Below are 16,976 nucleotides of genomic sequence, written 5' to 3' on the forward strand. Positions count from 1 at the left end.
GCAACAAAAATGAATTTGCGGAAACCAAGTGTTCTGGTAAACCCCGAAAGTTATTAGTAGTGACCGCAGTGGCCAGATGCTTTCAGGCAAGTCGGATACCTACTCATGAGATGAAAATATGGTCAAATAATCACTAAGTCAAAACATTAGATAATGACCGAACGCCGGTTGGTGAAGAAATTAGAATTCTGCCCTCACATTCATATCCTAGACGACGTTCAGACTTCTACCAATCCCACAACCACTTAGAATCACTCAAAAAGGTTTCGTGTGCCCCTGAGACACCTGACTGACAGACATGTCGGTCGATCGACGCAGATAGATAACATCTAAATGATCGTTCGGGGTGTCATTGCATACCAACCACACTGCTCAAACTTTGGTCTACTCGACCGTGCGTCCAGCGTGCGCTGGCGGAATGGTGCTCACCTCGGATGTCTGGTGTAAGGAGTTGACATCACTATACGCTGAGGAGTCCAGGGTGTGAGTCCAGTGTAGCATCTATGTTGGTTCATGCTCACCAGAATAACCGTGTCAGAGTAGGACTCCAGCGTGTCCATTATTTTATCTGAAACATGATAACGTTACCAAACAGTTTTGATGCAGTAGGTAATCCACTGTCTCTGTTCGTCTGAACATTAGTTCTTTTCCCCTAATGTTTTGCTAGATCTTCAAAAGTTTGTCCTTGTTCTAAGTACATTGTTGACGTTGACTGATGGACTCAGCCACCTCGTAAACACAACAGGCTGGGGGAGTTCACTCGAGTGGACCGAATTTCCTTAAAATCATCGAACAACTGATCACACGAACATGTTTCCCGGTCTCGTCCGTATGCCCTGCGTTCTTCAAAATATTGTTTTGGGAGGAATAGGCAACATTTCTCGTCTTAAGCATGTTAACATGTCGAAGAAAAATGAAGACTCGCTTCTAAAAATAGATGTCATTCACACAAGACTTGTCGGGTTCCAGGGCAAACATCTCAAAGATTTCTCTTGTTAGGAAATGCTAGACGGGACAAAACAGTCGAGAGCGAGTGCAGCAAATTACGATATATACACTCCGTCAGAGCTCTTTACTCTGCTCAGGCTTCCAAGACCTGGACCACTGTTCTTCGAATAAACCGATTCGAATGCGAACCGTTTATATGGGCCTTGCAGAACTAGAATGCCCCAACTATCCATCTGGGAAAAGGGCGATAGTTCTGTAAGTAATTCAAAAATGAATTTTACCGTAATAGATGTACCCGATTTCACAATACACTACGGTGGCTCTCTGATACTGTTGCACAGACTGTCGGCTCATTCTTAGATTTACGTCTGTTTCTTTGAGGATTTCTTCACCCATGGCCTTCGTACCCATCCGAATTGAAGCGGTTTCTCTATTGCTTTGTCCACGGTAAAACGCATGGTTGACCCCAAAATTCTGCCCACATGCTTCTACGTAGTTGTCACTAGTGAGAGGATCTTGGTTGGGGTAAAGAACTCGGGAGGTAACAATTTACGGTTGCCAAAGTCAGCCACACCCTATCGGAACACCAGAAATAAAGGGACTGATCTGGAACTGGATTTTCTCGTTCTAAAGCAAAAAGCATCATTATCAATTTACTTTGGGCATCTTTTGGGGTGAATTTAGCTTTTTGGTAATAATTGAAGGAGACGAACCTCTGGTAGCTGCCATCAGAATCTCATTCCCCTTTGGGAGCAAGCTCATTGGTTTCAGTTATCCCCGTATTTATGGTGGCACATAATACGATTCCAGAAATATATCCCAAGTTCTCATTGTTTATCTAATGCATAGATTTGTTTGTCGACATACTCGTATTTATTTCCAGCATACAGGAAATTGTTGACATGAAAAGCCTACTTTTAGCCACTGCGTTCTCGTAAAATAAGTAACTGTTTTGCATGTGAAGCTGACTCATTCCACAGAGCCGCAGCTCACGTTTTTGGGCCTGCTCATTTTATTAATCAGTCAAACACTGATTGTACTCTCAACTCGGGCTCCCATAATAACATGTATTCCTGTCAACAGGGGCTCTACAAACTTCTGGCTGCAGATATTGTACTCGAGAATGCTCACGTGAAAGATGTCACTGAACGATTAAACAAAACAAACGACAGCCTTCCTACGATGATTACTGCGCGGATCGGTTGTTTACAGGAGACCAAATCGTCACAACAACTAGCAACATGACTCGTAGTCTAATAAACCATTCTACATGAAGCGTCTTTTACTGTCGCAGCGTTCAAACAAAAAAGGTGTTAGGCTTCCTATGAACTTATTTACTTCCGTAATGCCCGGGAACAAATGGTTACATACGGGTATCATGGTAGCTTGGGGCACTTAGCACCTCTTCAAAAGCAGCGATTCTTGTGTTGCATAAATTACCGCAGAACCAGTCCACTAATGCTACGTGCAACTGTGTCCTTTTCGACCTCTTACCTCAATTTCATTAAACGTTAGTCGTAAACAACTGGGACGAATTCCAGTGTGGGCAAGCTAATGCAGAATGTGCGCTTGACAAATTGCCCTCTAAAAAGAACAGTCGCATACCGGAGGTGTTAGGGTTCTACTGACCGTGGGTGGCATATACTGCCTCTGCGATGTACAAAGTGTAAAACAACTTTCTACGGAAAAACCTGCAGCGCTATGCGCCTTCGGCGAAATATCGTCCAATTTTTACACTACAGTATTTTTTCTAGATGCATAGTCATCCGCTGAAAGCGGATCCTTCTACAAAAAGTTTCTACTTGTTTTACGGTCACCTGTATGAAAAATTTTCAAATTTATTTAAACTCTGTTCACCATCCTCGGTTCCTTCTACATCTGACACCATCTCGGTCAGAACGGTTTGGAGACGATTCTCCAGAGATTTGTGGCGCGTTCTTCAAACGAAAATAGCCAGATGAGAAAATTTGCCAGTGTTTGGACGTTGAAAATAGGCTTATCGTCTAAAGTCTTTTTATTCAAACTTACGTATTTTATAAACGTATCAATCCCAGAAGAGTTGTTTAGGAACAATATCAATTTTTGTATGTACTATTTGTATAAATAGTAAGTCATGTAAGTTCTCAATTTTGTTTGACCACCAGATATGTTTTAGTTCAATTACTCTTTTGTGAGCGTTACATAGTGCCGCAATCACTTCAGCGCAATCTTGTTTCTGGGCAACTGAACACGCTGCGCGTGGCACACTACCTCGCTCACCTACAGACGTATAAACACTGTCCTGTTCACGCCGGGGTGTGGAATATGCGTTTCCGTAATTTAATATATCCGAGAAGATATGAATAAATCGAGCGTCGTCATTGCCAGCGTGCTTTGGTTATCTGGTACTAACTGCACCGGTGACTGAGCGTTGATAAACCAGCACTCTACCAAATTTCATACTTTGTGGATTTTCCTAGTTTACCAAATTACTGCTCTTCACACACGCCCTCGTTTAACCACACCTGCTAGAGTAGGTGATTTGATCTCGGTCGTTAGGACCATGTCTGCTGGTGACAGAAAATGATGGACAAATGAACGTGAGTGCCTGCCACTTCCGGAAGAAAATAACCGAGCGCATAATGTGTACGCGGTGTCATAATACACCGACTGAAACGGTCATTATCAATGCTTTTACCGTTCTGGTAGAAGGTCGACACCAACAGTCCGTGGCTTACTAGCTCCCACTTGACTCAAGTCATGCCTGGTTGGCAAAAATTGTCTTGAAGTGTAAGTTTCTACTTAAGACACAAAAAAGGAAGCAAGCCAAACCAATGTAGTAAGACAGGAGCTCTCAAATGACGCACGATAATTTCACACAATTTTCGTAGCCATTGATCAATACCAAATGATAATAGGAGTTTACCCGTGCACCTCTAAATTACACATTTATGTAAACGTTGTTCAAAGAATACGCGCAATATTCCCTCAAACAGTTGGTGGTTTTTGATTACTTGACTTCTATTAAAAAGAACTAAATTTAGTTTGACGGCCGAAACTTGGCAGTATGTAATGATATATTAAACTAATCTTGATGTTTGAAATATCGTTGTGATCCTTGCAAGCTTCAGGCCTTTAAGTCACTGAGGCTGTCTGTCTCACACCAGTCACGTAACCTTTTTTCCCGCAAAGTCACCACAGCTAGCTGATGTACTTTAAATCATCTTCAAAATTACGAATAAAACTATATTTCACAAATTAAACAATGTGTAAATTGAACGATCAGATTTCAAAACTAATTCCAGTTTGACCCATCAGGAAAGGGGGATGTTGGAGCGACATGTTTGGTGAAAATTTGGTTGCTCAAAATTCAGACAAACAGTCAGCATGATTCCACCAGATTTAGGTTTCGAAAGAACACAGATTAAATTGAACAGTGATGTCAGAAGGCGAGAGAATTGGTGCTTGCGTCAACGATCGTTTAAACAGGGGTCACAAGGAAAAAAGTGCCTTTGAGCTTATATGAACATTTTGATAGGGTAAAATCGTTTACCAAATACCTTGGTCTTAATGAAGGACTAAACAGAATTTTCCACTTATCGTGTTCTTCAACTGAGTTTGTTACACAAAGAACGCACCGTGATTTAGCTGGTACAATATTCGTGAAACCGGAGAATGCTTTATTCTTGAGGTCAACGAAGAAATGTCGAAACGATTTCGGTGGTCTCATAAGTAGTGCGTCACTCCCAGCTCAGAAGTCAGAATTGCTTACATAATGCGCCCAAGATAATCACAGCACCTCCAGTATTCAACGCGGATGACAAATCTCAACAAAAAAGTCACCCAGAATTAAAACATAGTCGTTTGATTAATTGTCATGAAATGCTGAAAACTGGGCCAAAGATGATATAGAATCGTTGGATAATGACAGAGGAATCTCGCTGACTGAGATTTCGCTGGAATTTCCCAACTCTTTTGTCTCAAAATGTTCACACATCACCTTAATATACCGTGTTAACTCCTGTTCCAGTACAGCTAACAACCCAGTTTTAGTTTCATTTTTGAATATTTACTGTTTTTTTTTTTTAAAAAAAACAAGAATCTGAGTCCAGTTAACGAGCATACTGAAATTCAGCTGGTTCAGTACCCTCAACGGAAATAAAAACCCAGTTCTTGATATCTGCGGCGCGTAAAGAAATCAATACACCACTCTGGTGTATTCCAAGTGCTCAAGGCCGATGAAGATACATGGCACGTTTAGAAACGGACAAAGCTTCAAGTACTTTGAACCACACTATACAAAAATTTAAATCAAACCAGCTCCGCTGGTTGAACCAACACACTGCTCAATTAACCCAAAACTCAACAAACCAGGTGTAATGATCTGTTAGTTGGACTCCGATACGTTCATCTACTCATCGGGACATTCGTTTTTACCGCTCGATGTCAGAGACGACCTCAGCCTGTCAGTGACCCATGAGCTGAGTTTATTCCTTCTTGAGGGTTACTGACCTAGTTGGCTCGCTGATTTTGAAAACATTCGTAAATACAAAACAGATTTTGTAACTCCATAAACAAAATGTCAGCAACATACTCACTAGATCATTAAAAAACCAATTTATAAAGCATTTGACATGAGACGACCGAAAGGTGCAATCGAAAACTCCCGGTTTTTATCGATTCGTGGCACTTTTCAAGGTCATAATTCTGTGTATTCTTATTTCGGTTACCACCTACCGAAGAAAAGTCACACAATCGAATCTTCCCAGATTAACGCAGTGTGGAAATCCCGGGCATTTCGATAATTTTGTCGCTCGATGTTTTGAAACCTTACGAACCGGTACAAATATACTCGTTACAGGTAGAATTTTCATTCTACGGTAATGTATTGGGTCGAATTTGGATGGGAATTAGCGGAACATCAAATGGCCGTTGTACGGAAACGTATTTGTTTGTCATCGGTTTGACACTGATGTTATCCGGGGCAGAGAGACATGACATACTGATAGTCTAAGGGCGTAAAACCATTAAATGCATCATGGGGAACGAGAATCGTCGCACAATAAAAAGAAAACGGGCCAAATCGTAGACCCGTGTGGATAATGTAATCACTAAGTAGGGGGCAGATGCAATTCAAGAAGAATGGACGTGAGTGGATGGGGCGATTGGAGAGCACGCGCCGGTCACGTGTCCCAATAGGTTGATACTGATTTACTAAGGTACGGAAACGCTTTCACACAAAACTTGATATCATGGGAACTACTGTATACATCTGGCAATAATTGACTTTCGAGTCCCAAGAACTGCTGCATAGTGTGCGCGAAGCATCTTTCAGTGGGATGTTCCCGTCCCCCGGAATGAGTTGTTTTGGAGGCGGACTATCGAGGATCCTCTTGAAACAATAATAATCAACTTGAACTAATGTTCAGCGTTTATATCTTTCGCACTGCGATACCCACTCTTTCACAAGTTGCGTGTATTCTCTTGGTTGGGTAACCGCGTTTGTCCTATATTCGTCATCGCATATTCATTTTCTTCCGTCATATTTTTGATCAATAGTCACGAGAACCTTGAGGAAATATGAAAGTTACATGACCGTCTAACCGACATGATATTGTCTTCTGTTTGCTGACACCACCATCTTTGGGTGGTCACTGGGTTCTTATGTAGGCCATCAACCCCAAAAAATATTTACTTAGAAGTGTTCAGTTTTTTTTACGGAAACAGCAACATACATGGTGCTCCCTACCGGCCAACCGCTAACGTTAAAAATGTCTGCCCTGTGCCGAGCGTTTCAAGTTTCAAAGGCGTCTTTTCTCGCTAAGACTTACTAATTTTCTGTTGAGATTGAATCCGCGGGACTGTGGAAATGTCCGTGCATGTAAGCAAAGCGTCATTAGGGCCCCTAAAGCTGCGCCAGTCCTGTTATAGATCGCAAATGAATTTCAGTAGCGGGATATCCTCTCTGTATAGGATGCTGGATATTTTGTGTGTATCATTCAATTTAACTTGTCAAACCCAAAAGAATGGGTGGAAGGTGGATCGGAACTAATCAGCCAGACCAAAAACAACAGTTCTCTTGAGAATTCGCTAAGACGCTGCTGGTGAAAAATATTAAAAACCAGGAACAGACTACTCGCGACGGCGGGTGAAACGTCAAAAGTACCTCGAATCGAAGACTGGACAAATACCAGATGAAGGCAAGAACTACGACGGGTTGCCGCTTGACAATGCATGGTGGCTTACCATACAGCGCGTCTCATAATAAAAGCAAAATTTAATTGGGTAAATATACGTAGTTAACTGAAGATAAGATAATAATTTCTTTTATTATCAGTAGCTACATTAGGAAGCTTTTGTTTTCAAGTGTTATTATTTTTGTTCTACAATGAATATTGGTACGCGCGTTGAAATTGTGAGACTCTATTATTTCCTTGATGAAAACGCCACCGCTGCACTTCGTGTTTACAAAACCAAACATGGTCTCGTCAAAGCTCTTTTCACCGTGTCGAACATTACACGCTTGATTGCGAAATTCGATTCCACTGGATCTGTATTGGATTTTTCTGGCAAAGGGAGAAAGCCTGTGAGTGATGAAAGAGCGCCCATTGTACAGAATGCCGCCCAGCAACTTCAGTCCCAGAGCACCATGGCATCTTCGTCAATAACTCAGGTGTCTCAGTTGACCGGCATTCCCCGATCTCACACCGCTGGATTACTGGTTTTGGGGATTGAACAAGACTCGCATATATCAGGAAAATAAACCGGAGAATTTGGTGGAGTTAAGAGCAAGAATTAAAGAGGAGTGTGCACGAGTGACGCTTGAAGATCCTGAACATGCTGTGTCTCACATCTCATACCGCCTCCAACTTGTTATAGAAGAAAGGGGCAGCTTTTTCAAAATTTCTGTAATATTAGTTTATTATCAGTAAACCTTCATAACGTACATATTTCCAAATAAAAAATAATAAACATTTAAAATAGTTTTTAGGTTTTAACATGTATCTTATTTTGTGCGTTTATTATGAGACACCCTGTATTTCATCCGCAGCAGCAGTTCCTTGTTCACGATCTAAATGACTCTGCGTGCTACTTGTATGGAAGAGTCCGTTCGCTGAGCAAAGTCAACTTCATGGCTTCGTTAAAGTTTAGAAGTAACTTTACGGCCTTAAATTTTATCAATGACTAACCTTACTTTGCAATTTCCACCAAAGTGGTACAAATAATTACATTTTGGTGTGTAGCTGTGGTGGAGAGTTGTCATTCTGAGTGATAACGCGTAGTGATCAATCGCTTAGTTAGATCCAGCTCTGGACATATTCCTACAGGAGAAATGATGGAGCGGGTGCATGAAGCTGACCTCATCTTTCACAAGCCTAAACAACTGACAGCCAGAATCACAGAGGGTTCTATGGACTGGTCACCTATAAACCTGGCGTATTTTGGAGGTACAGTAGCATCTTCGTCAGAATCTGATCTGTTTCCCGTTTTCGGCTTTATGCACCAATGTCATCAATTAACATACGAGGAACCGCTGATCTTGTGGAATTTCCTTACGAGAAATAAGATCTTCGATTCGTTTGCGTACGTTGTCTTGTAAGCTTGAACAACAGATGAGTGTAGTCATTCAATTGTTTTTTTCTCCGTGACACAATTACCGGCAACTCTTGCTCTAAACTGGCTTAGATCAGTAAAAAGAAGGGATTACAATGGTGTGCTTTTGCCAGGATATTAAGTCAGCCTATGTCCAGAATTCCAAAACGTTATCGACCGCGGTACAGAACGGGATCCCTTCGAGTAATATAAAATACTATAGTGGGTAAGCAGTATGTTTCAATCTAGTTGAATTAGACTAGGTCCGGAAAACCTTCAATCCTAACGTTACGTTAATTGATCCTGCCACAGGTGCTGCCAAAACGCGACAGGAGTCATCGAGGTTTGAACTAAAGACCCACTAAGGATTCAGCTGAAATCCCCTCAGTGAACCAAATTTATACTGTAAATTCGAGCAGCACTGTAAAGTTGTTTCATTCCCAATCACGAAATTCCAGGGAGCAACGGATCCATGACCTCTGGACTTTGCTTTTCGAACACTTAACTATAAGGTAGTGGTCAAATCTGTCTGCCAAACATGAAAGGGTGTTCGTTTGGGAGAAATTTTGTGTCGGGTTCGGGGAAACTTTCCTATAATCACCGACTTTACAGGTTCCACATAGATAAAGTTTGATTCTCTTGGATGTTGTTGAGTTCCATCTGGCCACACGTTTTGTTCGCTGAAGTCCATGTTTTTTTCGAACGCAAAAAATGAAAGAATTGAAGGCGAGCCAGAAAGCTCTCGTTGTGTGCAATCATACGGAGACCTTATGTGAGGAATGCATTGTATTTTAATCCCGCTGTCCATGTCATGGCTACGATTCTGATTGCTATGCACTCTTGTGTGACATTTCTGGTAGGTGTTTAATTTAATCGTCAAAGTCCTTGAGTAGCTCACTACCCAGCTGATCTTAAATGGACTCATCTTAACTTCGCCGATCGCCAGATGGAACAAAGTCGATCTGTGTAAAACGTGTACCTGATAGCATTGTGCGTACTGCTACTTTTTTCGCCCATTTTGACGTTATCCAATCAAACGGCGTGTGAGGTTTGTCGATTCAGTCTGCGCGATCCGATCGACTTGAGCATTAATCAACTTCTTGTCAGATGACTAGGCGTGACCTACACCAGCTTACCTAGCGAAGACAGCATACATGTTCCCAGAAGAAGCATTTTGCTATTGCCTGTAATGGAGTTGCAACCATGAACTGAAATGAATGAACACGGTTTTGAGTTTGAGTCAGCGAACCACACAGTAGACAGCGTACAGCACGTTGTTGCTACTAAATGGAGATTAGGCGGGAGATTCTCGATTTTTGTAGCAATGTTTTCCTCAGGAAGTTGAAAAACGGATGGATTAAAATTAGGAACTGACATCGGACACATGCAAATTAACTTCTCACATAAGCTTTGAGATTTAAGCTGTTTTCTTAAAGTACTAGATTGCATACAGTTGAGTCTTCAAGTGAGCGAAACAAACTGTTCTGGCTGCGCCGCAAAAATAGGTATTCACCAAAGCGATTCGTTTGTACCTCAGGAGACGTACAACCACGCATTTAATTTTCCGATCGATATGGGAGCCTCACCCAGTACGGTTTAGCATCCTACATAATCGGTTCCAAATTGTCGCTGGGTCGGGTTAATGCCCTAAATCAGCCTGTCTAGCCATAATTTTCTATTAGAACGGCCAACCGCCGGTTTTATCCTACGCCAGATTTATTTGCAGTGAAACACAAAATCCGAAAGAAATGGATCGAGCTTTTGACTGGGTTGTTCCACAAAATACTGCGAGATTCAGGGCTACTCAGAGTATACTGCGTGCGTCATTCTTGTGGGCAATACCATACAAAGACAACTCGGTAGGAACAGAGAAACAAACTGAGTGGAAGAACGCGCTACTCAATCGACCAAGCATCAAGACCACCAGATGCATGTCTGAAAGTGTGGACTAAGCTCCTAGGAATACTCCATGGTTTGGAGTGCCACTCGGACATGGTGCCATTTGCGATAGTCAAAGGGCACCATGGTGATTTCAGGATGCAGTGTGACGGCAAGTTTACTAGGCGATGTGTGAATCAGTTGGTCCTTTGACAAAAGTGGCTGTTAGCCTGCCTACGTCTAGGAACCCGTCGGTGAGGCGCCATCAATGCCCCATCGAAAGGATACTTTTTCCTTGGTAGGCTTTCGACACATCCTCAACAGCTTCGGGCGACGGATGCACAAAACTGTTCATCTTTAATATACTGTCATCTGCCGACCGGGCCGGATACAACACCACTCACACTTTCTCCACAAATCCACAATGCTTTCATCCTCGTAGCGTAACCTATCAATGATCACCGGACCATTTACAAGCTAAACACAAAGCTCGACGTCCCGATCAAAGATCACACGATCAGCACCCAACATGTCTGCTAATAAGTTACAATGACAGTTGAACTGACAGTGAAAAGTCTAGCAACCACACCCGTTTGAAGCTCCTCAGGGCTAAGCTTTTGATATTTTTGGTTGCCAATGATATGCGTGTGTCACGTGTTTCCCACTGGTAACACAATAGTTTCTCAACCAATCCACACTTGATTAAACCAAACCCCCGAATGGGCCCCATCGCCCTCGGAATCGGTTTTTGGTTTGCTTTTCCCCTTTGGCTGCAACCTTGAATTTTAAGGATGTGAAAAACAACGAGAGCCAAGATACAGCCGCCTGACTTATATCTGCCATCTTGTCGTGGTGACGACCACAGTGATCTTGCGGGATCCAGTAGCTGTAAATCAGTTCCTCACTTCCAGTCATACTGGAAATGCCAAGGGAGAGCGGCCCGAGGGAAAAGAGTGACTCACTGTGCTATAACAATTCGTTTTACAAGACGTCCTGCAGTTGAGGTCTTGTTGTCATCTTCGACACGATTTCCTCAAAGCAGTAAGGATTTTTCTTCAGGTGATCGGCATATCCGTCGGTGATGCACTCCCCCGAGGCATTTCCCCCTGAAATCCACACACCAAGGTCAAGCAAAGGTTGACGTAACCGCCTGCTCTGTGCTGAAAGTGAACATTCTATGTCCCGACATTGAAGTATGAAAGCGCTGACAGGTAAACTGGGTCGGTCCGACAACTGCTGCCAACGTAGATGGAGACCCTGAGACTCATCAATGGTTAACGACACTAGTAGACCCGGTTCAATCAAGCATTAGGTTGCACCTCTGCGTCAAAGCTATCGCCCTCATTTCGTGGCTGTACACTTTCCAGAACGCTGATCAAGTGACTGGCTGGTTGAAAACGCAGCCTTAGGACACCACATAAGGAGTATGAATAAATGTTCGACTTTTAACGACTGTTTGCGCGATTTTATAACAAAAAAAGTGTGCCCTTTATTATCTGCCTTTGTCCTGCTAATGGTTTTGCTAATCCAAAATGTGCGCTTAAGCTCGTTTGGTCGAGCCCACTTGGAACAGAAATTCACAAATTAGGTCACTGGTACCGATCAATTAACTGATTTGTCACTCGATCGATTAAAATTGATTGAATGGACAGCAACTTTTAATCACGAAAACCGAAAAGGGATCGATCGATACAACTGTTGCAGTGCATGAGTATCAACCGAGCCATCGAGTTATTCCAGAAACGAAAATAGTTACTAAGGTTTTCCAGCATCAGGGACGAAGAATATCGATTTTATGCTTACTAGTCATTCAACAAGAGCAACTAACGGACAGACCGTAGTTTCTGCTAAGAAGTGCACCTTACAAGTGAACATCACTTTCTCTTTGCCCAACCAGGTAGTCATATAATGTGGATGTAAGGTCTACGACTTGTACTTGGACCTCTGTGATTTGCAAACCAGTGTTTCTTGCGCACCATTTGGCTCCCCAACTGAACACAGTTTTGAAATGAACAGCAAGAAGAAGCAGAGAAACTGTCAGTTTTCCGCAAACTTTATAGGTGGTTTGTTTTGTCTAGATAATCACGAACTCTCGCCCTAGCAGCATTAATATCACCAATAGATGAATAATTATCATTCAGCTGTACATATGTGGCACTGTTGTTTCCACACAGGCTTGAGTAGGCCACTTACTGACTCATCAGAACAACTCATGATTACAACTACAGTCAAGGACGAAAGAACTAAGGGTAAAGCTTGGTAAGTGATCAGGTGGCTGTTGATCTGTTCGCCGAGCTTGGCGACTGATTTGCAAACGTTTTGTCACCATTCGAGGAGACATCTTCAGTGCGCCTTTGGGTGGTTAGTCCCTCTCTTCATGCCTGCGTTTAATAGTTTACAAAGAGCAGCCTTTGCGCTGTAACCTGGATTGTGATTGGTTTGACCAACAGAGAAGCCTACCATGACGCAATACAGATCAAAAACGGGCCAACCGAAATAGATAACAATGGATGGCAAGTTCAATAGTAGCGTGGCCGTAGGAAGCAAGAAATACGAACCACAACTCAAAACAGATTAAGATCGGACCAACCAGAATCCAGGTACAGCGCAAAGGCTGCTCTCTTTTAGACTACATAAACGCAGGCACGAAGAGAGGAACTACTCAACCAACAGCGCACTAAAGATGTTTTCTCGAATGGTGACGAAACGTTTGCAAATCAACTGACAAACTCGGTGAAAAGATCAACGGCCACCTGATCAATTACCAACTAATGCACCCGAGCTACCAATATTCCAACACGTAACCAGGGTTAAATCTCCTGTTTGGTGCAGGAAGTTGTGTTTGTTACCAGTGAATTTTGCTCACATGAAGGATTACCATATCTGGTTAATACAAAATTGGTTGGCAAAGTTATCCGTTGCTACACGGTAACCGTACAGTGTAATGTCAACAGTAATTCAGCTGAGAGGAAGCGTGAAGAAAATTGATTTTTTGCACATGCTCAGGAAAACAAATAAGACGATGCAAACGGAACAAATGATAGTGCAAACACTCAAAATTTAATCGATTGCGCTGAAAACTGCCCCGTAAAAGATTTGAAATTTTTCTAAGATGTTGTGAAAAGTGTGGTATGAAAAAGATCAGTAGAAACTGCGGTTAAACTCAATCCAGCAAAACAGGACGAATTTTAAACGAGGTGTGTATTTTTTATAAGGGATCGTGACCAAATACACTACTCATAGACGTAATACACTACTCATAAGGTTGCGGATAATGCATCTACAGCCGAAAGCCGGTCTCTCCTTTCTTGGCCAATATTTCACTGAAATGTTGTAATGGTATATTTTCAAGTATTCGTCGGGCCCAAATAATTTCCACTTTTGTTAGACGTGAATGGGCATTCAAAGCGTTCCCACCCTTCTCCCTTCTTTGTCAGAAACAATTATTTGTCTGGGTTAGAGTGTTGATTTGGGGCTAACAACGCGAAACGATTGTGCCGCCATTGATGTTCAAGTGGAAGTTGATCACATTTGTAATTAGCTCCTGGAACCCAGTCAGTTTTATGTTTGACCATTATCAAGACAACGGTCTAGATTCCACGCTCCCAAGAGATTTGTTTGACACAGGTAATTCCTAACAAAGAGGTGGACGGCACTATTTTTTTAAAAAAAATTTCCCAAAGTGCCGACTTAAGAATATGCCTGGCTTTGAAAGCAAAAGAGTATTTTTTGTAGAATTTTTACCGGTGAATTAAGAAATTTATTGTGCATCATCCGGGAAGCATGAATATGCCTGGCTTTGAAAGCAAAAGAGTATTTTTTGTAGAATTTTTACCGGTGAATTAAGAAATTTATTGTGCATCATCCGGGAAGCATATCAGAAACAGGGTATTTACCGTGTGTTTTTCCAGTGCGCAATATTTAGAGAATAATAATACGATTTGTATAAAATGGCGTTTATAATGATCGGAGGTCTACTAGACGAGGTCACTTTGGAATATCACTTTGCGGGACTACTGTATTCTGAAGAAAACGGTGCGTTTAATCGAATGTCCGTGACGATAAGCAACTAATCCAACAATCGATTTGCTGATTGGTCTCTGTCGTGCATCCATTTGTGCTTACCCCTGCTTGAGCCAAGGACAATGCAGAGAACCGGGTGTTCATTCGCTGTTTGTCTTGAGGGTATTGAACCAACGAAGCAGTCGGGTTATGAGGTTGGAATTTGATGAGTGGGTACTCCCTTGATGAGGAGTCGTCTCACGCGAAATCGATTATATCCAGCAAATCAACAGACTGTTTTTGAATTCTTCAAACTGAATTCTGCTTTGTTCTGATTTGTTTTTTCTGACAGCTGAGGTAAGCAGGTGCACATAAATTTATTGCATACAACATGCCGTATTTGCACTGACAGCCCACAGCGTCGAAGGTTAAATAAGGACTAGAACAGTTACCAACATTGTTCCCTATGCGTATGCTTCGTGGTGCTCGAGGTGGCAGGACTTGGTTAGCGATAGCTAGCAACTATGACGGACCGCCTGAGATTTCTTTTTCAGAAGTGTACATAACTACAGCATGTGTGGAAAAAGTAAAAACGAACGCTGTTTCATGTCATGGTCCGCACAAACCATCCTACCGTCTGCATAAATGGCAAAATGTAACTCACCCTGATCAGCTGGTCCCGGCATGTGGTATCGGGATCCATAAACCGACTTGAGCGTTTCATTAGTAACTCCAAAACCGTCTATTATCCATTGTACAATAAGTTGTTTGTTAAAACTCTGACCTAATTCATCGGGAGTAATTCCGTAGAGATGACGATCAAGTATTCGGCATTGAAATCTTGCCGTTCTTCCAATCACGACAGACTGATTTGACGGGCCTTTGAGTAATGTTCCTGTGGGATTTGGTGAATCACTCAAATCGGCCATTGCGTAACGAGTGCTCCAGAGAAACAACAAAAGTGACAAACACAGATGGTGTAAATGCCTCGGCTTGATGATTGATGAAAATACCATTGTTTTGACCTGTCGTTAAGAGCAAGGCCTACTCTCTTATACGCTTTATATCCAACATTGACGAAAGATAGAATGGGCAAACACAAGTGCGATGCTAGTCGCTTTAGTCATCCAGTTGAATTCTGTGACATGACTGCCCCAGCTATAAGGAGATTTGTAACTTCCGCCCTGTTGTACCAATCATCCAGCCTGATTGGTCCATTGGATGCGGTGAACTGTCACGCAACCGACCAATCATATTTGACCGTGCATTCTCCTTAGTTGCCACAATCACCGCTGTCTAGTTGATGGTCAGTGAACCGTTTTTCACACGACCCGCGTTCGAAAAGTAAAATGTACTTAGCATAAACATGGGATCCATAGCCGTGTTAAATGGAAAACAAAAGCAAAATAGACAAACAGTGGCGTACAGTAGAATCTGTAGCATGTAGCAATCTACCGAAAAGCAACACACTTACCATAACTAAATGCATGTGATCTCACGACTATATTCCTTTTACAATTCTGCAAATGTTAAGAGGCAAATTAAAATTTTTCAGTCACTACTGGAACTGTGGTTTTATCGGCATGTCTTTTTAAACGGCCAAATGGGTCCGTCCATAAAATACACGTGCCTAGCCAATTCTGTTTCGCGTCTAACTGAACCGACACAGGTGATGAGTAACCCTTTTAAGTAGCTGAGACCCATGTCCTTGTTATGAAGTTGTGGTGCTACCACGAGAAATTCAAGTAGAATTTCGAGAAATATACTCATTTGCAAATCAATTTGGTTTTCACGAGAGACTCAATAGGGTCTCTCGTTCATGATATTCTACAAGCAGAACATAAAGTTGACGGAACTCGGAGACTGCGCCTACTTGATGAGCCCGAAGAAGGGCGAAACCGGTCGTCGGCTGTCGAAGAGCTTTCATCAACCTTGTGAGTAGTTTCTTTCACGTATAATTTGTTCAAGATTTTTCACTTTCTCGCCGCAGACGCTCTGTTCATGCCTATTTGGATGTATTGTTTGTCCTGCATATAATCGGATTTTAGTGTTTCTCAGTATCATGGTTGTGTACGGCATCACAGACGGGAAAATTCACTTCTGCACGAAAAAAAACCAGATTCCTTGTCAGCTGCCTCACACCTCCAAATAGACGTGTCAAATAATTGACGAGTGTCAAGGAAATTAGTGACAAACGGCCACGGGTTCCTTGCAGTCAATAATTCACTGATGAAAATGCCATCTGGGGAAAGTATTTCGCTTGTAGGGGCACAGCTATCAATTTACATGAAAAAGTGATTGCAAGCCGAACCGGTGAGTGGCTGGTTTCTCAATTACGGAGCAATCCCAATGGATGATTTTAAAGGAGAGACAGCCCGGGGTGAAACTAACGTCTGTTGTGCTTTTGGACATGCAGGTCGCTGCATCATAAAAAAACAAGACAGAATACAGCAAGCGGAACACTTCAACACATAGGGGAACAGAACAAGAGAGTTTCCTACTTGGCAAAAGGACGGACTGTGGTAATTCTGTGGTTCGGAAGCCCACCCAAGTCTCCTGCTGGCAGTTACCGTCTA

The 16,976-nt window shown here is 42.3% G+C and overlaps 1 protein-coding gene across 1 annotated transcript in view; it reads right to left on the bottom strand.

The window, feature by feature from the left end:
* Positions 1–15,510, bottom strand: part of T265_14083 (hypothetical protein) — a gene marked incomplete at both ends in the record, with an annotated part of 73,942 nt that extends 58,432 nt beyond the window's left edge. The window contains one exon of the mRNA XM_009171955.1: positions 15,065–15,510. Within this exon, the coding sequence (XP_009170219.1) occupies positions 15,065–15,416 (352 nt within the window). The remainder of the gene's footprint in view (positions 1–15,064) is intronic.
* Between the last annotated feature and the right edge of the window lie 1,466 nt (positions 15,511–16,976).

The sequence above is a fragment of the Opisthorchis viverrini genome, assembly GCF_000715545.1.
Source record: "Opisthorchis viverrini unplaced genomic scaffold opera_v5_140, whole genome shotgun sequence".
NCBI lineage: Eukaryota > Metazoa > Platyhelminthes > Trematoda > Opisthorchiida > Opisthorchiidae > Opisthorchis > Opisthorchis viverrini.